The sequence below is a fragment of the Tympanuchus pallidicinctus genome, unplaced genomic scaffold (assembly GCF_026119805.1).
Source record: "Tympanuchus pallidicinctus isolate F22 unplaced genomic scaffold, pur_lepc_1.0 scaffold6, whole genome shotgun sequence".
NCBI lineage: Eukaryota > Metazoa > Chordata > Aves > Galliformes > Phasianidae > Tympanuchus > Tympanuchus pallidicinctus.
The window spans coordinates 914,475-941,156 of NW_026294780.1; the positions used below are offsets into that span (position 1 = coordinate 914,475).

Below are 26,682 nucleotides of genomic sequence, written 5' to 3' on the forward strand. Positions count from 1 at the left end.
TCAGGAGGTTGAGGGTACTCTACCATAGGTGCTGAAGAGTTTGCTCAGGGTGATGAGCACCAACTCCTTGCACATGTCCCCCGTGGCCTTCAGGTGGCTCTGGAGCTCAGCCATCACCAAGGTGAAGTGCGTCCGAGCCAGAGCCACCAGGACATTGCTGGCAGCTGTCTTGACATTGCTGGTCACGCCCTGGAAGAGAGTCACTGGTGATGCGCGGCCCAGGAGACTGCCTGAGGCCCTTGGAAGAGCAAAGCCACCACCATCCGCCAGCAGAACACCAGCGTGGGCAGGCGGTTCCCTTTGCCCTTGGCAGTGAGCCCTCACCTGGGCTGCCGTCAGGTCCCGGGACACCTCTGCCAGCAGCCGGTTCACCACTCCGCACGGCGGGCGGCTGCTGTCTTGGCACAGGGCGCTCTCCAGCTCACAGTACGCCTGCGCTCGGTCACCCTGGGGACAAGGATCAGTCACGCTCGCTTTGCCCGCTGCCCGCTGGATGTGGCTCTGGGCAGCCTGGTCTGGTGGTTGGCACCCTGCCCAAAGCAGGAGGCCTGAAGCTATATGATCATTGTGGTCCTTTTCAACCCAGGCCATTCTATGATTCTATGATCTTGAGGGAGATGGGAGGCATATGGACTAGGCCAGGCTCTTCTTGATGGTTTAGCGATAGCACGAGGAGTATTGGCTTAAAACTTACCTTACTAACATGCAGAAGAACTTCTTTATGGTAAGGGTGATGGAGCTCTGGAACAGGTTGCCCAGAGAGGCTGTAGAGTCTTCTCCTATGGAGATATTCAAGACTCAGCTAGATGCCTACCTGCACAACTTATTGTAGGGTACCTGCTTAACCAGGGGGTTGGACATGATGACCTCTTGAGGTCCCTTCCAGTCCCTGTGGTTCTGTATAATTCTGTGATGCACTATGATCTGTGCTGCAGACATACTGAAAATGGTCAGTAAAAATGTGAACAGCAAAGTGACAGGTTTGCCTTTGTTTCTCAAGAAAGTCAAACGTAAAGCTGTCTCCAAAGCACCTTGTGATACTGAGTGCTACAAAGCAGGATGGGAAAATAAACTGTGGGTGACTGCGAAGTAGCCAACCAGTAATAAATATTTATCACTACATCTACATAGTCAGGGGTTCTAAACTAGCTGTTACCTCTAAGGACAATGATCTGAGGATAACTGCATTTTCCTTTGACATTCTTACTTCCACCGAAAACTGCACAAAGTATGTGAATGCTCCATCCCCACATCCAGCTCTCCTACATTTTTCATAGGAACATGGAACTATTTGAGTTGGAAGGGACCTTTAAAGCTCATCTAGTCCAACTCCCCAGCAGTGAACAGGAATGACAGCTCCATCAGGTTGCTCAGAGGCCTGTTCAGCTACTTCCCATACTGATGTTGCTGTCCACCAAATCCTGCAGTGGGAAACATAGGATTACTTTGTAGCTGATTTACTTGCTGGTTCTCTCAGGGGGAGATTCAATGGACCTATCCGTGGCCATCATGACTGGGAGCTCCCTTCTTTAACATCCATTACCATTTCAAGATCACTGTACAAGCCAGTGACCCACGGGCTCACAAAACAATTTTTTGACCAAACAGCAGCAGAATGGTTAGCAGTGAATGTATAGCAGAAAAAAAAAAGGCAACTATTAATCTCAAGTTAAGTACTCTGAGCCAATACTTGCCTTCTTAACATCTAACTGATACATAAGTCACCTAGATTGCTTTCTGAGACCCCACTGCCTCTGTAAGAAATTTATTCATAGATCCTCCCAGTAAATGTGATGTCTTCCTGGCAGTAGGCATCCCCACTGGGTATTGGTTCTCCTGCCGTCAAAGAGAATGGGAATAGATGGGAAATACCCCTCATTAATGTAACACAGTTCAGTGTATGTGCATCAACCCCATTCTAAGTTCTGCACCTTCCCTCACTACAGAAAATCCCCAGAGAGTACAGGACTGTGCCTTCAAACAGGAGGCAGCTCCTCTAAGATGTCCACGATTTCCATCACTGGCACAAAATACACAGAAGAGACGACTGCAACCTTGAACTAAGGAACACAGTGGAGTATATTCTTCTGCCTGCCCCTTTTTACTGCTCTCTGACCAGATTTGTACTCCAAGACTTGGTATCCCAATCAATCAATTAAATTACTAAAGAAGCCATTTTTAAAGTATTGTGTTCTGCTTTTCGTGCTATCCCAGCTGCCTTCTACACAAGATGGAAATGATTTTGAGAGCTTTATGTTGGGATAGATATAATTGCATACTTCTACTTGAGTTGCATGCAAAGTTAAAAGTCTTCTTTTTTATTTACATTTCCCCGTCAGGACACATATGCCTCATGTGGCTGGTATCTGTTGTATTTGAGAGACAGATGCAGTTGCAAAGACATGTCACAGAATCATAGAATCACAGAACGGCCTGGGTTGAAAAGGACCACAATGATCATCTAGTTTTAACCCCCCTGCTATGTGCAGGGTCGCCAACCACCAGACCAGGCTGCCCAGAGCCACATCCAGCCTGGCCTTGAATGCCTCCAGGGATGGGGCATCCACAACCTCTCTGGGCAGCCTGTTCCAGTGTGTCATCATCCTCTGTGTGAAAAACTTCCTCCTCATATCTAACCTAAATCTCCTTTGTCTTAGTTGAAAACCATCCCCCCTTGTCCTATCATATCCACCCTTGTAAAATGTTGTTCCCTCTCCTGTTTGTACGCTCCATTCAAGAGCTGGAAGGGCACAGTGAGGTCTCTTCAGAGCCTTCTCTTCTCCAGCTAAACAAGCCCAGTCTCCTCAACCTTTCCTCTTAGGAGATGTGTTCCAGACCTCTGATCATCCTAGCGGCCCTCCTCTGGACCTGATAGAAGAGCTCTGCATATTTCTTGTGCTGGGGGCTCCAGGCCTGGATGCAGTACTCCAGACAGGGCCTCGCAAGAGCTGAGTACAGGAGGACTACCATCTCTCTTTCCTTGCTGGCCTTCCCTGTTTTAATGCAGCCCAGAACACAGTTGGCTTTCCAGGCTGCAAGCGCACCCTGCTTGCTCCTATTGTAACGCCCCTATGTTTCTCGTAACATACCATCTCCTGCCAGTGACAGACTGAGGGATGAACATATTGGCCATTCAGGATGCACGTGGAAAGTCAAGCAGTTGGAAACAAACCTTTAAAACCACTGCAGAATATTCTGATAGAAGCCCTCCATGCAACCAGCTTCACCAGTTTGCAGTGCTGCTCTCTGTGCTTTTTGCTGTTGGTCTGTTACTCAAGGAACATCATTTCCATCACAGCAGCCCATCTTGGGGAGGAAGTCCTTCACCGGTCAGAGCCATAACTAATCATCCCTTGCTTTCTAGGTTTCCAAGAATAATGTGATCTAATTCTTCCGAGGCAGGAAATGCTTGAATCAGATGTTAGAGTCTGTTCCATATTTCTGAACAAACCAATTGATTCAGCTATGATAAGGAAGAGTGTCTGAACTTTTGCCACCTCCCATTTGGCTTTTACAATCCTATTATCAGAGAGATTTTTTATATTAATAATATGAATATAAATAGTGGTTTTATTTATTTATTATTAAAGATATTAATAATAATAGTGTTACAATTACAATTCAAATACAATTACAATTCTCTATGTGATTAATGGTATCTCTTTGCTTTGCTTCGCTTCTCTCTTTGCTTCGCTTCTCTTCTCTCTTCGCTTCTCCACTTTGCTTCTCGTCGCTTCTCCTTCTTCTTCTCCTTCCTTCCTCTTCCTCTTTGTCTTTCTCTTCGTTCTAACGCCTCCAGCGTTGAAGGCAAAACTCTCTGATTCTTTTCCACGTCTCACTAGAAAAAGGAGAGTCTCAAGTTGTGACTTGTGACCTCAAACAGACTCAAAGCTGCCTCCTCCCTGGATTCCTCTGGCAGAGGCCAGCTACAACTGTGACCTCAGGCACAGCAAAGGCGGGAGTGCCAGTACCTGTCTGTTGGCCCAAGCGGCCGGGAGAAGTTGTTCATTACGGCCCCAGTGTGACGGCGGGTGAGGATGACCACCGCCTGGCACAGGAAGGGCAGGAACGTGCTCTGCTGCGCAAACGAGGTGATGCTGCGCAGGATGTAGAGGATCGGAGGCACCTGAGAGAAGAAGGGGAGAAAGAATGACTTGCTGCATCCTGCACTCTGCAGGGCCTAGCCATGTGCAATGGCCAGAACAAGTCCAAGACACGTGGCAGAAAGTCTCTTACGTTCCAACTGATGTCCTTCCCGTGCATCTGCAGGAAGGTGGTCATCCACTTCCCAGCAGCACGCACACGCACTCCGTTGGCTTTCCGGATCGTCTCCTTGATGGCAGTCATGAAGTCAACGGTGCGTTCTAGGGGGAAGTTCCTGCACACGATCTGCAGAGAAATGAGAAGCGGGAGAGATCCCATCACTGCTCTGCTGCAGCTGTCTGTACCCTGCTGCTGATACGGAAGGCGGTTGAGCCTTCTCTCAGCTTCTGCACCCATGGTGTTTGCTTACATGCAAAGCCTACTTCCCAGCAGCCACAGTCACTCATGCACACAAACATACACACACAAATGCACATCATGGCATCAGCTCCTTGCATTGGGTGCCTGAAGGCCAGACGTAGCTCAGAGCCTCCTGCTACTTGCTGAGAAAGCAGCCTCAGGGTGACAGCTCATTTTGGAAAGGGTGTGAGAGGCTGGGGGCAGCATAGGGCCATTCAGAATTCTATGGACAGAGATCCCACCACCCCTTCTTGGGTCCACATACCATGGCCATTCTGGACGTGGTCTGGAGCTGAGAGGCGATGCTGCAGGCATGCAGCCCCTCGCACAGGCTCTTGATGTCACCCGTCTCGATGTCTGTGTTGGTCGCTTTGGCTGGAAAGAGCACAGGGAGAAAAGAGAAGTCATGCTTCTGGAAATGAAACTGCTTTCCACGGTGGAGAGACAGAGGACAGGATGGGGACAAGAAGAGAGCTGTGCACGGTGCCTCTCCCTCCTGTCAAGAGGGCCCAGCCCGTGGGGCTCTGGTAGTGCTACGGAGGAGGGCAGAGGGCTGGAGCACGCCTGCTGCACTCACCTTGGATTCGCAGAAGGGAGCTCAGACAGGTGACGGCCAGCTGGCGGGATGCAGGCATGGGGTCACACGTCAGAGGCGCCAGCAATCCCACCAAGGAGCCAAAGTGCTCACAGGCATCTCCTCTCTGCAGGGGTGAGAGGCAGGAACAAAGCTGTAGACAGCCCCAGCTCTCCCCAGCTTCTCCCATCTGTGCCTTTCCAATGCCGTGACACAGCATGCACAGCTGGGCAGAGCTCACCTTCCAGCTCAGGGGCGCTGGGGAGGGAGCAGGGGGCATGCGGTGGGGCTCTTTACTCACTTGAAGCTCTTCACAAACAGACAGAAGCTGGGAGCAGGTCTGCAGGGCCCTCTTGCGCTCCCACACGTTGCTCGATACCATGGATTTCTGCAGGACCTGGGGTAGAGCACCTGTCTCACTGAGGACGTCTTTTCCTTCCCTTCCTGCTACCCCTCTCCCTGTCCCTCCTTTCCCAGCCCTTTCCTCCAAGGCCTCCCTCCTCACTGAGCACCGGCACTGCTGCTCCTGCAGCACATACTCACATGGACTATGTTCTGAAAGAAGCCGCCGCTGGGCTCTGTCTCCAGCAGGACCACCATGAGCCGGCCCAGAGCTCTCAGTGATGTTTGCTGAAGCTGAAAGCAGAAGAGGGGAGTGACGTGTAGCATCACGGCTGCTGCCAGAGCAGAGGCTGTGTGTGCTGAGGTATGTAGGGTTCCGACCGAGAGGTGGCCAGGAAAGTTATGGCAGGTTACCTGCAGGTACTGTGCTGCTTGCTGTGACTTCCTGATCTTCAGCATCATCTCTGCTGAAGGATATGTCACGATGTTCTTGCAGCACAGGACCAACATCTCACGCATGTCTTTGCTTTCGAAAGAGGGCTTCAGCTTGCTGAGAGGAGGAAAAAAGGAAGAGAAATCAGAAAGGGCCTTTACCAGTGCTCTCCAGACTGGTTCAGGCAACATCTGAGTTTCTCCCAATCAACAGCTACAAAGCCAATACCCCCACCGAGCTCATGTTGCTGAGCACTGCCTTCAGTTCCAGCAGCGCCCACCTCCTCCCTGGCAGCAGTGAACCACCTCCCGTTCTGGAGGGAAGGAGACCCCAGCTCTCCCTCTCTTTCCTGCCAGGGGACAGGAACACCAGGGCCTTGCTCCCTGACCAGAACCTCAGCTTTGCTGGGCACAACAGCCCAGCTGTCTCTCCTGCTGTAGATGTGGCTCCTCTCCCCCCAACCCCTCCAGGCCCTCAGGAGCTACCCAAAATGGGGATCACCATCCTGACTTGCAACCTCAGCCCTTACCTCAACTGCTCCAGGGCCAGAACCACCTTGAGAGGCACTGGGGAGACAGGCATGCCCGAGTAATACTTCTTCATCAGGTCCTGCAAGTCCCAGAGAGACAGTGTCAAAGTGGGCAAGGGGCACACAAGAGCTGTTCCACCCGGCCCCAAGACAGGCACAACTGCCACACACCAGCCCCATCACTTTCCCATGGAAGCGCTGCAGGATGCAGCAGCTGGTGCACCCAGCCCGCTGCCCAGCCGCTGCCTGCCAGCACCCAAGGTCCCCACCAGCTGGAGACGCGTGGCTGCTGGACACCTGCATGCCCCCAGGGAAGCGAGCCTTGTGGCGCAGCCCAGAGCTCCTCTGCAGACAGCCCTGTCTCTAGGCACTCACCATCAGGATCTCCAGCAGCTTGCTCTTCAAGGAGGGGTTAAAGCTTGCAGAACCACCCACAGCTTGGTAGGCAGAGCTGCAGTCGGTGATGCTCTGCACCAGCGCGAGGTTGTTCTGCAAGTCCTGAGGAGCAAGAGACAAGAACATTCTTTGAACTGCGGGAAGGGACAAGGGCTGCAAGGGACACACGTGGGGACAACGCTAAGGGAAGGGCTTGGATCTTCATCTGGGCACAAACAGTTCCCCGAGGGACCTTTGGAAAGGGAAGGCCCATCTCAGCATCCCCCCATGTGGAGAGGCTGCAGCTGGGCGCTCTGACACCCTGGCACGCTTTGAGCTCTCACCCGGCAGCTGCAGCTGTAGAGCATCAGGATGTTGCCCACGATGTCTCCCTCCAGGTGGGCGAGCAGCTGTTGCTTGGAGGCACGCAGTGCCACGCTGCCGTGGGCCAGCATGAGAGCGCTGCGTGTGGCATGAGCTCTCGTGCTGTCCAGCTCCATCTGTGTGGGAAGAAATGCCTTGAGACACTCGCTAACGGCCCCCAGTGCCCCGCGATGCACCTGGGCTCCCAAGGCAGGAGCTGCAGGGAAAACAAGGCAGAAGAATGCCAAGATGGAAACCCGTAACGCTTTACCTTCTTGCGCCTGGAAATCCTGGCATTGCGGCCTTTGCACAGCCTGGACGCAAACATGGTGAGCGTGGCCAGGACTGTGTGGAAGTTGTTCTCAGCAGCATGGCTGAGAAGAGAGACGATTCCCTGCACAAAAGAACAAGGGGCCGTTGGCACAGGCCTGAATCTACAGGTCCTCTCCTGAGCAAAATGGCAGCAGTGAGGACATAGAAAGGCCTGGAGCAGGGCCAGGAAAAGCCCCCTGCCCCAGGGCCAGAGCAGGGATGCTCGCAGGAGCTGGAGGAAAGGAGAGCTCACCTGGGCCTCACGTGGCTCCTCTGCATTTGCCTCCTCCAGGTGCTGCAGCAGCTTCTCCTGCACGTGGAGGACTCCCTGACAGGATCCCAGCACTGTGCCCAGAGCCTTGTACAGGAACGACTGCATGGGAAGGGCAGGAAGAAGCTGAGATGTGGCAGCAGCTTAACGTGCTGGGGGAGGGCCAGCTCCCACGCTGGGAGTCGCTGAGAGCAGCTGCAGGGCCCAGCTTTAGCCATCCCCGGGCAGATGGCAGGGAAAGGCCTCTGGGGGGCACAGACTGGGAAGCAGCATCAGCATCCCGCGTGGGCAGAGCACCAGCCGCAGCCCCAGCCCCAGCTGGACACCTGCAGCTGCACCGCTGGGTAGAGCCGGGGGGAACTCACCTTTTCTGCAGAGCTGCTGGCAGAGCTGCTCAGCCGCTGGCTCAGCTCACAGCTCAGGGCCTCGATCCATGCCTTCTCCTCTATTGTGTCCAGCGACGCCTTCAGGAACTGTTGGAGAACAGGAGAAGACGATGTTCCCTTGCCCTTTGCCTCTTCCCTCACTCCCAAGTCACCGCAGCCCTCTGGGGAGAGGTGCCTGGAAGAACAGTGCCTCTCCCAGCTCCCCCAGCGTTCCCTCCATTAAAGCCGCCCGCCCTCTTCTCCTAAGACCCCCCTGGGCTTGGGACAGAGCGGAAGAGGCAGCGCCACAAAGGCGTGCGGCCGCTCCGCAGCAGCGCTTGAGAGGCTGCTCCTGCCCCACAGTGGCTCACGTGGGAGCGGGGCTACTTGGGGCAGGCAAGCACTTCTCTGCACCGCGCCTCCCGGCAGTGCTGTACCTTTAGCAGACGGCGCTCAAACTCGGCAGTGTCCGGGAAGCTCTCATCTTTCCCTGCACAGCAATAGGAAGACAAAGACCCTTACTTGGGATCAAGGCACAGAAGAAGAGCTGCTGCAAAGCTGGCTTGGCCTGGGCACTTGACACTGCCAAGCTGGGACCTGCATCCCCTCCGCAATGACCTGTCCCTCCCCACAAGCACTGCCTCCACAGGAACACGGAACTAAGTGCTCCAAGGCTGCTGTCTGAGGGGACAGGAAGGGCCCATCCATGTCCTGGAATGGGCAGATCTCTGGTGGGATTGGTCCCTGGGCCTCAGTGCTGACTCCCAGGAATGGGAACAGCAGCAGAGCAAGAATTGGGCTGCAGGCAGTGCTTCCCCTCTGCCACTCTGCAGAGCTGCATTTTCACTCCCCCCCTTCCCTTCCCTGCCTCTGCCTCTTCTTCCCCTCCAGTGCTTTACCTTCAAGACACTGCAGCAGCAGGGGGATCTCAGTAGCCCACATGGCCCCCACAGCCCTGTGGAACCTGCTGTGGAGGTTTTTCATCAGCAGTAAGGCAGCAGCTTGGAGTCTGCTGCCTGCAACAGGGCTGCCTGCCACCACCTGAGTGAGAGCAAGAAAAAGCAGGGTCACTTCTGCAGCAAGAGCAACGGCTTCCCTCCAGGATGGAAGCAGCTTGGCTCTTCTCTGGCAGGCAAGGAGCAGCCAACAGCTTTGCCCATGGCCGTGCTGCTTCCTCCTGGCTGCTCGTAGCACCGGCCTCTGGAGCATCTACTCACCAGCAGTCTTGCCAGCAGTGTCTGGGGCGTCAGCAGTGGGCCTGCAAAGAGAAAAAAGTGCTGAGTAAGACTCCAAGACTCTGCGTGCCCAGCCATGCACACCTCCGCTGTCCCTTCTGGGTGCTACCACAGGTCAGCAGAGCTCACTGGGGGAGTTTTTGCTCCTACCTTGAAACATGGAGCTGACAAAATGGGGATCCAGATGTTCTATCGGCCGTCCTGTCAGCTCCTCTCTCTCAGCCAGGGCACAGACACAGCGGGAGACTGGGATCAGCATGCCTGTGTACTGCGCTGGCACCACAAACAACAGCAGCCGCGGCCACAGGAGCTGTAGGGAACGAGGCAGTTGAGCAGGTCAGCATTCCTGCTTCTGCTCAGAGATGAAGAGGACTCTGTGAATTTCCCTGAGTCCTGTGTGCTTCAGAGCACATTGGAGGAGAGACCTGGGGTCTTGGAATGGGACAAGGAACACATGGTGCAAAGGCAGGGAGCAGCAGCAGGGCAGAGCGTGACTTACTTTGGACATCCCTCTCACAGAGACGTCCAGTGATCCCAGGATGTCCATGCACAGCTCCTGGAGAGCTCCTTCTTCCTGGGCTTCCCGGGCAGAAAGGTCTCCGGCTGTCTGCACAACAGTGGTGTTGAAACACTGGTTATGCTCAGTTCTCAGGAGCCTCTCAGTAGGCTCAGGTGTGGCCCCAGCGGTGCTTCTGTATAGCAGCCTCTGAGCAGCACGGGTCTTCCAAAGGAAGATGCTGCCCACTGCCCTTACCCTTCTTCCTGTGGCGCGGCTGAACTCCCTGAAGATGTGCCCCACCACATCCCAGGCTGAGCAGATCCGGGTGTTCGAACTGAGCAGATCCTTGATGAAATACAGAATAGCCGTCCTCACCTGCAAGGGGTCAATTATGGGTGTGATTTTCCTGGTCAGAAGGCAAAGGGAAGCCACCGGCTCATCAGGGCAGCCCTTTGGGCATGAGCAGAGACAGCAAGAGCAGTGGAGAGGCTTTAGCTACTGAGGTGAGGGCCAGGCCTTAGCACCAGGCTGTGCGCTTTCCATGCACAGCACAGGGACCTGCCCGCTCCACTCTGCCTGCTCTCCCCACAGGTGCCATCATGACCGTCTGGTCAATGCCCCAGCACCTCTCTAGTCACCCCAGCCCTGCCCGTGCTGGCAGCAGCATCACCACCCCGACGGCGCTTTCCCTTCCCAAACCAGCTCACCCGGATGCTGGGGTCGCTGCACAGACGCTGCACAGCCTCGACGACCTGGGGCAGCATCTCCGTCATCATGGGCTCTGCAAGAGATGCACAGCAGCATGAGTGGAGCCACAGCGCAGATGGCAGAAGGGAGCCCTGGCAGTGCCAAGGCGTGGTACTGACCAACCCGTGGTACTGACCATCAGAGCGAGCCAGAGCACCCAGCAGACCCAGGGCTGCCACGCATCCAGGCTCCCAGTCATCGCCCAGCTGCGACTGCAGAAACAGGATGGTTTCCTCTGGGCAGATCCGGGCTGCAGGGAGGAAATCCCACGCTATGTTAGCAAGAACCTCACGCCCATTCCCGAGGTTTGTGAGAGAGGTTTTGGCCCGGGCACAGCCAAGCATGGCCAAGGCTCCTCTCCTTACCCTGCAGCATGATGCAGTGGGTCAGCTGTGCACGACCAGCCTCGCTGTGCTGCTTGCTGTCGTCATAGAGCTGTGGGAACAAGGTCCATTTGATACAATCACATCAGCACTGAGGACGGAAAAGACACTGTGCTGCCCGCTCTCGTCTCCCTGGGCACTCTCGGGAAGAGGACAGGCAGACAAAACCCAGCCCACCCCACGGCATCCCCGGGAGTACATGCACGGCTCTGGAACAGCCTTGAGCATGCAGGAGCTAAGGCTGAGCCGCCTTATTCAGGGGCTCGGAGCTTTGCAGTCCACTTAGCCACAAGGGAAACTGCTGTGGGCGCAAGGATAGGCTCCCCTTACCTGGTAGAACACGGCACTGATGATGTCCTGAAACTTGTCCCCTGGGATTACAGACTGAAAGCCCCCTAAGGCCTCCAGGAAGATAGTGAGGCTCTGCAAGAAAGCAGGAGAGGAAGAAAGGGATGAAGCCACATGTAGCCACTCGGGAGTGGAGAAACTGTTTCCCAATTGTTTCTCTGCAGGGAGAAGCTCCTGCACAGGCGTTCTTGTTTATCCTCCACCACCCAGCAGCACCAAGAGAGTCTCTCTGCTCTCAATCGAGCCGTGTTTGGGCATCATTTGCAGGCATTTCCCACCCAGCAGCCCACTTCTCCCCCATCAGATGCAACTGGATGTGGTCCCCCCAATTGTTAGCATAGAGCTCCTCAGGCACTCAGAGCCCCACAGTGGTGGTGAAGCTTCCCATCCCCAGGAGATGAGCCCCAGTGATTCTTGGTTCCCTCCTGGCTCCTGTCTGGGTTGTTCCTTCTCTGACTGAAGAGCTCAGGAAGCCTCAGACCTCCCTTGAACACCCATCCCTTCTTTCTCCAAGGGCTCCCCACCTCCTCCCTGCATCCCCCTGACCCCTCGTGGCATTTGCACGGGCCCCACGTCTACCCTGAGCCCTGCACAACAACTCACCTTGGCCACCCTGCAGGTGTCTTGGATCTCCTGACATGGGTGAACGAGCCAGAGGAGCTGCTCCCAGACCTGCTCCTGGTGCTGCTCCTCTTGCAGGAGAACCTCCAACATGGCAGCCACAGCCCCAAGGACGGCCTGTTTGTCCTGGAGAGGATGGCAGAGGCCCGGCATCAAAGACTGAAGGTCTGCCCTTCCTACACAGAGGGCTTTCCCTTTCCCTTCCCCTTCCGCACACCCCCAAGCCCAGCAGGAGATGGGCTCGCTCTGGAGAGCAGGCAGCTTTTCCCCATACCCTCATCCCCAGCTCTTCCTGCCACAATGCTGTGACATGCAGCTGCTCCCTGGCACAGAGCCACTTCAGGGCCCTTTGCAGAGCCAGCCCACTCCCTCTCATCACCCCTCAGCTCTCAGCCCACTGGGCACAGACAGAGCTGCCGACATGGGTGCCCCTGCTGCCTTCCTGGGCTGGGAATGTGGGGATGCAGCAGTGCTCACCTGTTCCTCCTGGCAGTCCTGCCAGTTCCACACTACAGAGAAGAGCAGCTCATGAAGGTTTTCATAGGTCTGCTCTTTCTCCATGGCAGTCCAGGGGCATTGCATTCCTGAGGACAAGTAATTCTTGACTCCATCCAGCCACTGTTTCAAAACTGAAAAAACAAAATAATAAAAAAAAATATTATTATTATTATTTTTTTTTTAAGAGAGTGAGAGAAAACGGAGTCTGTGAGAGTCTGCAGCAGGGCTGCTCTGGGGCCGGCACTCACCAGCACAAGCGATGCGCAGGATCTGGCCACTCTTCACCTGGCCCACCACACTGCGCAGGCCTGCCAGCATCAGCCACACAAAGGGGATGCACTGCGGAGCTGCAGAGAGGAAGGAGAGGGCCACAGTCAGAGTCCTGGCAGCGAGGGAGGAGGGGCTGCAGCCCTGCATCCCCCAGCTCAATGCAGATCACACGCGGAGGGCAGAGACCCCTTTCCCGGCTGTTATAGGTGTCAGGAGGTTGAGGGTACTCTACCATAGGTGCTGAAGAGTTTGCTCAGGGTGATGAGCACCAACTCCTTGCACATGTCCCCCGTGGCCTTCAGGTGGCTCTGGAGCTCAGCCATCACCAAGGTGAAGTGCGTCCGAGCCAGAGCCACCAGGACATTGCTGGCAGCTGTCTTGACATTGCTGGTCACGCCCTGGAAGAGAGTCACTGGTGATGCGCGGCCCAGGAGACTGCCTGAGGCCCTTGGAAGAGCAAAGCCACCACCATCCGCCAGCAGAACACCAGCGTGGGCAGGCGGTTCCCTTTGCCCTTGGCAGTGAGCCCTCACCTGGGCTGCCGTCAGGTCCCGGGACACCTCTGCCAGCAGCCGGTTCACCACTCCGCACGGCGGGCGGCTGCTGTCTTGGCACAGGGCGCTCTCCAGCTCACAGTACGCCTGCGCTCGGTCACCCTGGGGACAAGGATCAGTCATGCTCGCTTTGCCCGCTGCCACCCATCGCTCGGTGGATGTGCTGCCGGGCCTGGCACCCACGGCACCGTGGCCCTGGGCCAGGAGGGCAAGGGTTGGTGGCTGGATGTGCCCAACTCACCTCCTGATCTTGCAGGCGCCGAAGCAGTAAGGTCGCGGCGCAGGTAGGGACAGGGCTTGACACCCTGCTTCTCTCCCTGCGACGCGTACGCCTGGGCACGCAGCCCACACAAGCAAAGAGACCTGGAAGGAAAGAGCAGAGCAGCTGCTGCAGGTGTTGCTTGGAGCCAGGGCCGAGCACCCGGCCAGCTGTGGGAGGAAAACGCTCCTCCAGCTCCACAGCGCGAGGCTGCGTGTGGTTGGCGGGGGCAGGGGAGGGAGCTTTCCCCTTGCTGGGGTGCTGGGGAAACCACGGTGAGCAGCTGCACTCGGCAGAGCAAGGACAGCGCTGCTGGCACGTCCTAAACAGACACTGGAGGCACACGTGTGCCCGGGCAGCATCGTGGTGTCCAGAGAGGTGGAGGGACTCACCTCGAAGGGCTCTCAGCCTCTCCATGATAGCAGGATGCCTCCAGGTAGACGCAAAGCTCTCTCTGGTTCCACTTCCTGCGGGTCCCACAAGCGGACTGAGCCACCGCTCCCACCGCTCCACAAGGGTGGATGAGGCGGCCACTGTGACACCACACTGCAGTGTCACCTCACAGAGAATGAATGACACGCCCCGGGCTGGGGAGCAGGCAGGTCCCCAGGGCAACCCTGCAGGCCCTCAAACACAACACGTTTGTGTGATGCAATCGGCTCTGGGGTTCCGGTTCCATGCTGACGCAGGGAATGACCTCAGCGGGTGATGGAGAGCCCCTGCCAGGGAGCAGCTGCTGGGCACCGTTGCCCGGCGTTGTCTTAGTGACTGGGGGCTCCACGCCGGGAGGCACTGAGGCCCCCATCTGCTGCCCGACAACCTCTCCACAGAGCTCTGCTGTCTACTGGGGGCACGTGTCAGAGATGTTAAGGAGACTCCACCGCATCTGATCAAAAATGAATACATTAATACTAGAAAAAAAAACTTCTTTATGGTGAATGTAACAGAACAGCAGAACGGGCTGCCCAGAGAGGTTGTAGGGTCTCCCTCTCTGGAGACGTTCAGAACCTGCCTGGACACATTTGTGTGTGACCTAATCTAGGTGTTCCTGCTAAGGCAGGGGGATTGGACTGGATGATCTTTCAAGTTCCCTTCCAATCCCTGACATTTAGTGAAACTGTGAATACACAGGGTGTATGTTGGTCCTGTCAGGAATTCGGTGTAAATCAGACAGACAAAGTATTGTGTAAGGGCCTGCAGCTGAGTGAGTAAGGAGAGGGGCATTATCAAACTTGAGGATTCCTTGGCATTTTGTGGTGACAAATACCGCAAATACAAATATGAAATCCATTAGGTCAGTTAGCAGCAGAAGAAACACTTGGGTCCATATTTAGGGTCATTATCAAATCTGCTTCAAACGTAGATGCAGTCAGCTTAATGCAATGCCTCTCCTCCCGTCAGTGTGTATGTATGCACGTGCATACACAAGCACAGAAAACACGCATACCAATTATTTGCATGTGGAAATGCAGCCAGGTGAGCTCTGCAATGGCATGAAGGCACACAAATAGGCATGTGTGAAAATGAGTGTAAAAAAAGCTCCCTTTAAACACTGGATTTGGAGACTGACCTCCCAGTGCCGTTCCCTTGGCCTAATTCCCTATGGCGAACACCAGCAGGAGCAGATTTCCAGCCCAGCTGCAGCAGCTGACAGCTCTGCCTGTGGCCTGGATTTAAATTGCACTGAACGACCCCACATACCAGCATAGGTTAGGGACTGACCTGTTGGAGAGCAGCGTAGGGGAAAGGGACCTGCGGGTCCTGGTGGACAGCAGGGTGACCATGAGCCAGCAACCTGCCCCTGTGGCCAAGAAGGCCAATGGCACCCTGGGACATAGTAGAAGGGGCATGGTTAGGAGGTCAAAAGAGGTTATCCTGCTTCTCTACTCTGCCCTGGTGAGACCGCATCTGGAGTACTGTGTCCAGTTCTGGGCCCCTCTGTTCAAGAAGGACAGGGAACTGCTTGAGAGAGTCCAGCACAGAGCCACAAAGATGATGACGGGACCGGAGCATCTCCCTTACGAGGAAAGTCTGAGGAAGCTTTGGCTTGGAGGAGACTGAGAGGTGACCTAATGAACGCTTATAAATATGTAAAGGATGTCTGTCAGGAGGATGGAGCCAGGTTTTTCTCAGTGACATCCAGTGACAGGAAAAGGGCAATGGGTAAAAGCTGGAACATGAGAGGTTCCACATGAATGCTAGAAGAAAAACGTCATAGTGGTGGTAACAGAATATTGGAACGGGCTGTCCAGAGAGGTTTTGGGGTCTCCCACTGTGGAGACATTCAAAACCTGCCTGGACACATTCCTGTGTGACCTAATCTAGGTGTTCCCAGCAGGGGGATTAGATTAGATGAGCTTTTGAGGTTTCTTCCAATCCCTGACATTTGGTGACTGTGATTCTGTAACTGGTATGGAGAAGAGACAGCAGCTATTAAAATAAAGACTTGGTAAAAAAAAAAAAACCTACTAACTATTTATTTATTTATTTATTTATTTATTTATAATAAATAGTACAATTTTTAAGCTCATTTTCTCTTTTCTCGTTCTCTTCTCTTCTTTTCTCCTTTTCTCCTTTTCTCCTTTTCTCCTTTTCTCCTTTTCTCCTTTCAAATTTCCCTTTTCATTCCCTTTTTCCTTCCCTGCTCCTTTCCTCTCCTCCCTTCCTTTCTTATCCTTTCTTCTTTTTTCTATTGGCTCCATCGCTGAAGACAAAATTCTCTTATTCTCCTCCACATCTCACTAGAAAAAGTAGAGTCGCAACTTGAGGCTATTCACAAAAAAGAAAAGCTGCCTCCTCCCTACATCCCTCTGCAGCAACAGCAAAGGCGGGAGTGCCAGTACCTGTCTGTTGGCACAAGCGGCCGGGAGAAGTTGTTCATTACGGCCTCAGTGTGACAGCGGGTGAGGATGACCACCGCCTGGCACAGGAAGGGCAGGAACGTGCTCTGCTGCGCAAACGAGGTGATGCTGCGCAGGATGTAGAGGATCGGAGGCACCTGAGAGAAGAAGGGGAGAAAGAATGACTTGCTGCATCCTGCACTCTGCAGGGCCTAGCCATGTGCAATGGCCAGAACAAGTCCAAGACACGTGGCAGAAAGTCTCTTACGTTCCAACTGATGTCCTTCCCGTGCATCTGCAGGAAGGTGGTCATCCACTTCCCAGCAGCACGCACACGCACTCCGTTGGCTTTCCGGATCGTCTCCTTGATGGCAGTCATGAAGTCAACGGTGCGTTCTAGGGGGAAGTTCCTGCACACGATCTGCAGAGAAATGAGAAGCGGGAGAGATCCCATCACTGCTCTGCTGCAGCTGTCTGTACCCTGCTGTTGATACGGAAGGTGGTTGAGCCTTCTCTCAGCTTCTGCACCCATGGTGTTTGCTTACATGCAAAGCCTACCTCCCAGCAGCCACAGTCACTCATGCATGCAAGTGCACACACACACACAAACGCACATCATGGAGTCAGATCCTTGCACTGGGTGCCTGAAGGCCAGACGTAGCTCAGAGCCTCCTGCTACTTGCACTGAGAAAACAGGACTCAGGGTAACAGCTCATTTTGGAAACAGTGTGAGAGGTTGGGAGCAGCACATGGTCGTGCAGAAGCCTACACACAGAGATCACACCACCCCTTCTTGGGTCCACATACCATGGCCATTTTGGATGTGGTCTGGAGCTGAGAGGCGATGCTGCAGGCATGCAGCCCCTCGCACAGGCTCCCGATGTCACCCGTCTCAATGTCTGTGTTGGTCACTTTGGCTGGAAAGAGCACAGGGAGAAAAGGGAAGTCATGCTTCTGGAAATGAAACTGCTTTCCACGGTGGAGAGACAGAGGACAGGATGGGGACAAGAAGAGAGCTGTGCACGGTGCCTCTCCCTCCTGTCAAGAGGGCCCAGCCCGTGGGGCTCTGGTAGTGCTACGGAGGAGGGCAGAGGGCTGGAGCACGCCTGCTCCACTCACCTTGGATTCGCAGAAGGGAGCTCAGACAGGTGACGGCCAGCTGGCGGGATGCAGGCATGGGGTCACACGTCAGAGGCGCCAGCAATCCCACCAAGGAGCCAAAGTGCTCACAGGCATCTCCTCTCTGCAGGGGTGAGAGGCAGGAACAAAGCTGTAGACGGCCCCAGCTCTCCCCAGCTTCTCCCATCTGTGCCTTCCCCACGCCATGACACAGCATGCACAGCTGGGCGGAGCTCACCTTCCAGCTCAGGGGCGCTGGAGAGGGAGCAGGGGGCATGCGGTGGGGCTCTTTACTCACTTGAAGCTCTTCACAAACAGACAGCAGCTGGGAGCAGGTCTGCAGGGCCCTCTCGCGCTCCCACACGTTGCTCGATACCATGGATTTCTGCAGGACCTGGGGTAGAGCACCTGTCTCACTGAGGACGTCTTTTCTTTCCCTTCCAGCCACCCCTCTCCCTGTCCCTCCTTTCCCAGCACTTTCCCTTAAGGCCTGCCCTGTTGCTCCATGTGGCCTCCTGCCTCACTGAGCACCGGCACTGCTGCCCCGCTCTCTGCAGACACTCCTGCCTCCTAACCCAGGAGCTTTTCCTCGGCTGTGGCCTGCCAGGGGCTGGCTCCTGCATTCCCCCTGCAGGGCCCATTTCTCTGCCCATTTCTGAGCTCGCAGTGAGCTGGCACGTCAGCAGGAGATTTCTCCCCCTCTGATCCTCCTCTCAGTCCCCAGATCTCTGCCCCCGCTATTGACAGGCACCATGCTTTCTCCCTTGTCCCACGCATACTCACATGGACTATGTTCTGAAAGAAGCCGCCGCTGGGCTCTGTCTCCAGCAGGACCACCATGAGCCGGCCCAGAGCTTTCAGTGACGTTTGCTGAAGCTGAAAGCAGAAGAGGGGAGTGACGTGTAGCATCACGGCTGCTGCCAGAGCAGAGGTTGTGTGTGCTGAGGTAGGGTTTGACCGAGAGGTGGCTGGGAAAGTTACAGCAGGTTACCTGCAGGTACTGTGCTGCTTGCTGTGACTTCCTGATCTTCAGCATCATCTCTGCTGAAGGGTGTGTCACGATGTTCTTGCAGCACAGGACCAACATCTCACGCATGTCTTTGCTTTCGAAAGAAGGCTTCAGCTTGCTGAGAGGAGGAAAACAGGAAGAGAAATCAGAAAGGGCCTTTACCAGTGCTCTCCAGACTGGTTCAGGCAACATCTGAGTTTCTCCCAATCAACAGCTACAAAGCCAATACCCCCACCGAGCTCATGTTGCTGAGCACTGCCTTCAGTTCCAGCAGCGCCCACCTCCTCCCCGGCAGCAGTGAACCACCTCCCGCTCTGGAGGGAAGGAGACCCCAGCTCTCCCTCTCTTTCCTGCCAGGGGACAGGAACACCAGGGCCTTTCTCCCTGCCCAGAACCTCAGCTTTGCTGGGCACAACAGCCCAGCTGTCTCTCCTGCTGTAGATGTGGCTCCTTCCCCCCAACCCCTCCGGGCCCTCAGGAGCTACCCAAAATGGGGATCACCATCCTGACTTGCAACCTCAGCCCTTACCTCAACTGCTCCAGGGCCAGAACCACCTTGAGAGGCACTGGGGAGACAGGGATGCCCGAGTAATACTTCTTCATCAGGTCCTGCAAGTCCCAGAGACACGCTGTCAAAGTGGGCAAGGGGCACACAAGAGCTGTTCCACCCGGCCCCGAGACAGGCACAACTGCCACACACCAGCCCCATCACTTTCCCATGGAAGCGCTGCAGGATGCAGCAGCTGGTGCACCCAGCCCGCTGCCCAGCCGCTGCCTGCCAGCACCCAAGGTCCCCACCAGCAGGAGACGTGTGGCTGCTGGACACCTGCATGCCCCCAGGGAAGCGAGCCTTGTGGCACAGCCCAGAACTCCTCTGCAGACAGCCCTGTCTCTAGGCACTCACCATCAGGATTTCCAGCAGCTTGCTCTTCAAGGAGGGGTTAAAGCTTGCAGAACCACCCACAGCTTGGTAGGCAGAGCTGCAGTCGGTGATGCTCTGCACCAGCGCGAGGTTGTTCTGCAAGTCCTGAGGAGCAAGAGACAAGAACATTCTTTGAACTGCGGGAAGGGACAAGGGCTGCAAGGGACACACGTGGGGACAACGCTAAGGGAAGGGCTTGGATCTTCATCTGGGCACAAACAGTTCCCCGAGGGACCTTTGGAAAGGGAAGGCCCATCTCAGCATCCCCCCATGTGGAGAGGCTGCAGCTGGGCGCTCTGACACCCTGGCACGCTTTGAGCTCTCACCTGGCAGCTGCAGCTGTAGAGCATCAGGACGTTGCCCACGATGTCTCCCTCCAGGTGGGCGAGCAGCTGTTCCTTGGAGGCACGCAGTGCCACGCTGCCGTGGGCCAGCATGAGAGCGCTGCGTGTGGCATGAGCTCTCGTGCTGTCCAGCTCCATCTGTGTGGGAAGAAATGCCTTGAGACACTCGCTAACGGCCCCCAGTGCCCCGCGATGCACCTGGGCTCCCAAGGCAGGAGCTGCAGGGAAAACAAGGCAGAAGAATGCCAAGATGGAAACCCGTAACGCTTTACCTTCTTGCGCCTGGAAATCCTGGCATTGCGGCCTTTGCACAGCCTGGACGCAAACATGGTGAGCGTGGCCAGGACTGTGTGGAAGTTGTTCTCAGCAGCATGGCTGAGAAGAGAGATGATTCCCTGCACAAAAGAACAAGGGGCCGTTGGCACAGGCCTGAATCTACAGGTCCTCTCCTGAGCAAAATGGCAGCAGTGAGGACATAGAAAGGCCTGGAGCAGGGCCAGGAGAAGGCCTCTGCCCCACGGCCAGAGCAGGGATGCTCGCAGGAGCTGGAGAAAAGGAGAGCTCACCTGGGCCTCACATGGCTCCTCTGCATTTGCCTCCTCCAGGTGCTGCAGCAGCTTCTCCTGCACGTGGAGGACTCCCTTACAGGATCCCAGCACCGTGCCCAGAGCCTTGTACAGGAACGACTGCATGGGAAGAGAAGGAAGAAGCTGAGATGTGGCAGCAGCTTAACGTGCTGGGGGAGGGCCAGCTCCCACGCTGGGAGTCGCTGAGAGCAGCTGCAGGGCCCAGCTTTAGCCATCCCCGGGCAGATGGCAGGGAAAGGCCTCTGGGGGGCACAGACTGGGAAGCAGCATCAGCATCCCGCGTGGGCAGAGCACCAGCCGCAGCCCCAGCCCCAGCTGGACACCTGCAGCTGCACCGCTGGGTAGAGCCGGGGGGAACTCACCTTTTCTGCAGAGCTGCTGGCAGAGCTGCTCAGCCGCTGGCTCAGCTCACAGCTCAGGGCCTCGATCCATGCCTTCTCCTCTATGGTGTCCAGCGACGCCTTCAGGAACTGTTGGAGAACAGGAGAAGACGATGTTCCCTTGCCCTTTGCCTCTTCCCTCACTCCCAAGTCACCGCAGCCCTCTGGGGAGAGGTGCCTGGAAGAACAGTGCCTCTCCCAGCTCCCCCAGCGTTCCCTCCATTAAAGCCGCCCGCCCTCTTCTCCTAAGACCCCCCTGGGCTTGGGACAGAGCGGAAGAGGCAGCGCCACAAAGGCGTGCGGCCGCTCCGCAGCAGCGCTTGAGAGGCTGCTCCTGCCCCACAGTGGCTCACGTGGGAGCGGGGCTACTTGGGGCAGGCAAGCACTTCTCTGCACCGCGCCTCCCGGCAGTGCTGTACCTTTAGCAGACGGCGCTCAAACTCGGCAGTGTCCGGGAAGCTCTCATCTTTCCCTGCACAGCAATAGGAAGACAAAGACCCTTACTTAGGATCAAGGCACAGAAGAAGAGCTGCTGCAAACCTGGCTTGGCCTGGGCGCTTGACACTGCCAAGCTGGGACCTGCATCCCCTCCACAATGACCTGTCCCTCCCCACAGACACTGCCTCCACAGGAACACGGAACTAAGTGCTCCAAGGCTGCTGTCTGAGGGGACAGGAAGGGCCCATCCATGTCCTGGAATGGGCAGATCTCTGGTGGGATTGGTCCCTGGGCCTCAGCGCTGACTCCCAGGAATGGGAACAGCAGCAGAGCAAGAATTGGGCTGCAGGCAGTGCTTCCCCTCTGCCATGCTACAGAGCTGCATTTTCACTCCCTCCCTTCCCTTCCCTGCCTCTGCCTCTTCTTCCCCTCCAGTACTTTACCTTCAAGACACTGCAGCAGCAGGGGGATTTCAGTAGCCCACATGGCCCCCACAGCCCTGTGGAACCTGCTGTGGAGGTTTTTTATCAGCAGTAAGGCAGCAGCTTGGAGTTTGCTGCCTGCAACAGGGCTGCCTGCCACCACCTGAGGGAGAGCAAGAAAAAGCAGGGTCACTTCTGCAGCAAGAGCAACGGCTTCCCTCCAGGATGGAAGCAGCTTGGCTCTGCTCTGGCAGGCAAGGAGCAGCCAACAGCTTTGCCCATGGCCATGCTGCTTCCTCCTGGCTGCTTGTAGAACCAGCCTCTGGAGCATCTACTCACCAGCAGTCGTGCCAGCAGTGTCTGGGGTGTCAGCAGTGGGCCTGCAAAGAGAAAAAAGTGCTGAGTAAGACTCCAAGACTCTGCGTGCCCAGCCATGCACACCTCCGCTGTCCCTTCTGGGTGCTACCACAGGTCAGCAGAGCTCACTGGGGGAGTTTTTGCTCCTACCTTGAAACATGGAGCTGACAAAATGGGGATCCAGATGTTCTATCGGCCATCCTGTCAGCTCCTCTCTCTCAGCCAGGGCACAGACACAGCGGGAGACTGGGATCAGCATGCCTGTGTACTGCGCTGGCACCACAAACAACAGCAGCCGCGGCCACAGGAGCTGTAGGGAACGAGGCAGTTGAGCAGGTCAGCATTCCTGCTTCTGCTCAGAGATGAAGAGGACTCTGTGAATTTCCCTGAGTCCTGTGTGCTTCAGAGCACATTGGAGGAGAGACCTGGGGTCTTGGAATGGGACGAGGAACACGTGGAGCAAGGGCAGGGAGCAGCAGCAGGGCAGAGCGTGACTTACTTTGGACATCCCTCTCACGGAGACGTCCAGTGATCCCAGGATGTCCATGCACAGCTCCTGGAGAGCTCCTTCTTCCTGGGCTTCCCGGGCAGAAAGGTCTTCGGCTGTCTGCACGACAGTGGTGTTGAAACACTGGTTATGCTCAGATCTCAGGAGCCTCTCAGGAGGCTCAGGTGTGGCCCCAGCGGTGCTTCTGTATACCAGCCTCTGAGCAGCACGGGTCTTCCAAAGGAAGATGCTGCCCACTGCCCTTACCCTTCTTCCTGTGGCGCGGCTGAACTCCCTGAAGATGTGCCCCACCACATCCCAGGCTGAGCAGATCCGGGTGTTCGAACTGAGCAGATCCTTGATGAAATACAGAATAGCCGTCCTCACCTGCAAAGGGTCAATTATGGGTGTGATTTTCCTGGTCAGAAGGCAAAGGGAAGCCAGCTGCGCATCGGGGCAGCCCTTTGGGCATGAGCAGAGACAGCAAGAGCAGTGGAGAGGCTTTAGCTACTGAGGTGAGGGCCAGGCCTTAGCACCAGGCTGTGCGCTTTCCATGCACAGCACAGGGACCTGCCCGCTCCACTCTGCCTGCTCTCCCCACAGGAGCCATCATGACCGTGTGGCCAATGCCCCAGCACCTCTCTAGTCACCCCAGCCGTGCCCGTGCTGGCAGCAGCATCACCACCCCGACAGCGCTTTCCCTTCCCAAACCAGCTCACCCGGATGCTGGGGTCGCTGCACAGACGCTGCACAGCCTCGACGACCTGGGGCAGCATCTCCGTCATCATGGGCTCTGCAAGAGATGCACAGAAGCATGAGCGGAGCCACAGCGCAGATGGCAGAAGGGAGCCCTGGCAGTGCCAAGGCGTGGTACTGACCAACCCGTGGTACTGACCATCAGAGCGAGCCAGAGCACCCAGCAGACCCAGGGCTGCCACGCATCCAGGCTCCCAGTCATCGCCCAGCTGCGACTGCAGAAACAGGATGGTTTCCTCTGGGCAGATCCGGGCTGCAGGGAGGAAATCCCACGCTATGTTAGCAAGAACCTCACGCCCATGCCTGAGGTTTGTGAGAGAGGTTTTGGCCCGGGCAAAGCCAAGCATGGCCAAGGCTCCTCTCCTTACCCTGCAGCATGATGCAGTGGGTCAGCTGTGCACGACCAGCCTCGCTGTGCTGCTTGCTGTCATCATAGAGCTGTGGGAACAAGGTCCATTTGATACAATCACATCAGCACTGAGGACGGAAAAGACACTGTGCTGCCCGCTCTCGTCTCCCTGGGCACTCTCGGGAAGAGGACAGGCAGACAAAACCCAGCCCACCCCACGGCATCCCCGGGAGTACATGCACGGCTCTGGAACAGCCTTGAGCATGCAGGAGCTAAGGCTGAGCCGCCTTCTTCAGGGGCTCGGAGCTTTGCAGTCCACTTAGCCACAAGGGAAACTGCTGTGGGCGCAAGGATAGGCTCCCCTTACCTGGTAGAACACGGCACTGATGATGTCCTGAAACTTGTCCCCTTGGATTACAGACTGAATGCCCCCTAAGGCCTCCAGGAAGACTGTGAGGCTCTGCAAGAAAGCAGGAGAGGAAGAAAGGGATGAAGCCACATGTAGCCACTTGCGAGTGGAGAAACTATTTCCCAATTGTTTCTCTGCAGGGAGAAGCTCCTGCACAGGCGTTCTTGTTTATCCCCCACCTCCCAGCAGCACCAAGAGAGTCTCTCTGCTCTCAATCGAGCCATGTTTGGGCATCATTCGTAGGCATTTCCCACCCAGCAGCCCACTTATCCCCCATCAGATGCAACTGGATGTGGTCCCCCCAATTGTTAGCATAGAGCTCCTCAGGCACTCAGAGCCCCACAGTGGTGGTGAAGCTTCCCATCCCCAGGAGATGAGTCCCAGTGATTCTTGGTTCCCTCCTGGCTCCTGTCTGGGTTGTTCCTTCTCTGACTGAAGAGCTCAGGAAGCCTCAGACCTCCCTTGAACACCCATTCCTTCTTTCTCCAAGGGCTCCCCACCTCCTCCCTGCATCCCCCTGACCCCTCGTGGCATTTGCACGGGCCCCACGTCTACCCTGAGCCCTGCACAACAACTCACCTTGGCCACCCTGCAGGTGTCTTGGATCTCCTGACATGGGTGAACGAGCCAGAGGAGCTGCTCCCAGACCTGCTCCTGGTGCTGCTCCTCTTGCAGGAGAACCTCCAACATGGCAGCCACAGCCCCAAGGACGGCCTGTTTGTCCTGGAGAGGATGGCAGAGGCCCGGCAACAAAGACTGAAGGTCTGCCCTTCCTACACAGAGGGCTTTCCCTTTCCCTTCCCCTTCCCCACACCCCCACGCCCAACAGGAGATGGGCTCGCTCTGGAGAGCAGGCAGCTTTTCCCCATACCCTCATCCCCAGCTCTTCCTGCCACAGTGCTGTGACATGCAGCTGCTCCCTGGCACAGAGCCACTTCAGGGCCCTTTGCAGAGCCAGCCCACTCCCTCTCATCACCCCTCAGCTCTCAGCCCACTGGGCACAGACAGAGCTGCCGACATGGGTGCCCCTGCTGCCTTCCTGGGCTGGGAATGTGGGGATGCAGCAGTGCTCACCTGTTCCTCCTGGCAGTCCTGCCAGTTCCACATCACGGAGAAGAGCAGCTCATGAAGGTTCTCATAGATCTGCTCTTTCTCCATGGCAGGCCAGGGGCATTGCATTCCTGAGGACAAGTAATTCTTGACTCCATCCAGCCACTGTTTCAAAACTGAAAAAACAAAATAATAAAAAAATTATTATTATTATTTTTAAGAGAGTGAGAGAAAACGGAGTCTGTGAGAGTCTGCAGCAGGGCTGCTCTGGGGCCGGCACTCACCAGCACAAGCGATGCGCAGGATCTGGCCACTCTTCACCTGGCCCACCACACTGCGCAGGCCTGCCAGCATCAGCCACACAAAGGGGATGCACTGCGGAGCTGCAGAGAGGAAGGAGAGGGCCACAGTCAGAGTCCTGGCAGCGAGGGAGGAGGGGCTGCAGCCCTGCATCCCCCAGCTCAATGCAGATCACACGCGGAGGGCAGAGACCCCTTTCCCGGCTGTTATAGGTGTCAGGAGGTTGAGGGTACTCTACCATAGGTGCTGAAGAGTTTGCTCAGGGTGATGAGCACCAACTCCTTGCACATGTCCCCCGTGGCCTTCAGGTGGCTCTGGAGCTCAGCCATCACCAAGGTGAAGTGCGTCCGAGCCAGAGCCACCAGGACATTGCTGGCAGCTGTCTTGACATTGCTGGTCACGCCCTGGAAGAGAGTCACTGGTGATGCGCGGCCCAGGAGACTGCCTGAGGCCCTTGGAAGAGCAAAGCCACCACCATCCGCCAGCAGAACACCAGCGTGGGCAGGCGGTTCCCTTTGCCCTTGGCAGTGAGCCCTCACCTGGGCTGCCGTCAGGTCCCGGGACACCTCTGCCAGCAGCCGGTTCACCACTCCGCACGGCGGGCGGCTGCTGTCTTGGCACAGGGCGCTCTCCAGCTCACAGTACGCCTGCGCTCGGTCACCCTGGGGACAAGGATCAGTCATGCTCGCTTTGCCCGCTGCCACCCATCGCTCGGTGGATGTGCTGCCGGGCCTGGCACCCACGGCACCGTGGCCCTGGGCCAGGAGGGCAAGGGTTGGTGGCTGGATGTGCCCAACTCACCTCCTGATCTTGCAGGCGCCGAAGCAGTAAGGTCGCGGCGCAGGTAGGGACAGGGCTTGACACCCTGCTTCTCTCCCTGCGACGCGTACGCCTGGGCACGCAGCCCACACAAGCAAAGAGACCTGGAAGGAAAGAGCAGAGCAGCTGCTGCAGGTGTTGCTTGGAGCCAGGGCCGAGCACCCGGCCAGCTGTGGGGGGAAAACGCTCCTCCAGCTCCACAGCGCGAGGCTGCGTGTGGTTGGCGGGGACAGGGGAGGGAGCTTTCCCCTTGCTGGGGTGCTGGGGAAACCACGGTGAGCAGCTGCACTCGGCAGAGCAAGGACAGCGCTGCTGGCACGTCCTAAACAGACACTGGAGGCACACGTGTGCCCGGGCAGCGTCGTGGTGTCCAGAGAGGTGGAGGGACTCACCTCGAAGGGCTCTCAGCCTCTCCATGATAGCAGGATGCCTCCAGGTAGACGCAAAGCTCTCTCTGGTTCCACTTCCTGCGGGTCCCACAAGCGGACTGAGCCACCGCTCCCACCGCTCCACAAGGGTGGATGAGGCGGCCACTGTGACACCACACTGCAGTGTCACCTCACAGAGAATGAATGACACGCCCCGGGCTGGGGAGCAGGCAGGTCCCCAGGGC

At 56.5% G+C, this 26,682-nt stretch overlaps 2 protein-coding genes across 2 annotated transcripts; both read right to left on the bottom strand.

Moving 5' to 3' along the window:
* On the bottom strand, positions 1 to 26,682 carry LOC128071752 (maestro heat-like repeat-containing protein family member 2B). Its single transcript, XM_052664776.1, has 33 exons — positions 26,462 to 26,682; positions 26,052 to 26,173; positions 25,790 to 25,912; positions 25,489 to 25,654; positions 25,235 to 25,333; positions 24,975 to 25,126; positions 24,480 to 24,623; positions 23,859 to 23,951; positions 23,511 to 23,580; positions 23,282 to 23,395; positions 23,106 to 23,179; positions 22,654 to 22,773; positions 22,399 to 22,506; positions 22,050 to 22,209; positions 21,882 to 21,922; positions 21,564 to 21,705; positions 21,102 to 21,154; positions 20,665 to 20,772; positions 20,282 to 20,401; positions 19,988 to 20,110; positions 19,698 to 19,853; positions 19,354 to 19,476; positions 18,979 to 19,058; positions 18,432 to 18,567; positions 18,224 to 18,316; positions 17,739 to 17,834; positions 17,441 to 17,564; positions 17,129 to 17,238; positions 16,590 to 16,742; positions 16,325 to 16,479; positions 3,792 to 3,838; positions 325 to 530; positions 1 to 189 (listed from the first exon to the last, which is right to left on the bottom strand). The coding sequence occupies exons 1-33, from the start codon at positions 26,484 to 26,486 to the stop codon at positions 1 to 3; spliced, it is 3,825 nt and encodes a 1,274-aa protein (XP_052520736.1). The 5' UTR covers positions 26,487 to 26,682.
* On the bottom strand, positions 3,822 to 14,094 carry LOC128071702 (maestro heat-like repeat-containing protein family member 2B). Its single transcript, XM_052664687.1, has 30 exons — positions 13,874 to 14,094; positions 13,464 to 13,585; positions 13,202 to 13,324; positions 12,901 to 13,066; positions 12,647 to 12,745; positions 12,378 to 12,529; positions 11,883 to 12,026; positions 11,262 to 11,354; positions 10,914 to 10,983; positions 10,685 to 10,798; positions 10,509 to 10,582; positions 10,057 to 10,176; positions 9,802 to 9,909; positions 9,453 to 9,612; positions 9,285 to 9,325; positions 8,967 to 9,108; positions 8,505 to 8,557; positions 8,068 to 8,175; positions 7,685 to 7,804; positions 7,391 to 7,513; positions 7,101 to 7,256; positions 6,757 to 6,879; positions 6,382 to 6,461; positions 5,834 to 5,969; positions 5,621 to 5,713; positions 5,379 to 5,474; positions 5,081 to 5,204; positions 4,769 to 4,878; positions 4,237 to 4,389; positions 3,822 to 4,126 (listed from the first exon to the last, which is right to left on the bottom strand). The coding sequence occupies exons 1-30, from the start codon at positions 13,896 to 13,898 to the stop codon at positions 3,941 to 3,943; spliced, it is 3,414 nt and encodes a 1,137-aa protein (XP_052520647.1). The 5' UTR covers positions 13,899 to 14,094; the 3' UTR covers positions 3,822 to 3,940.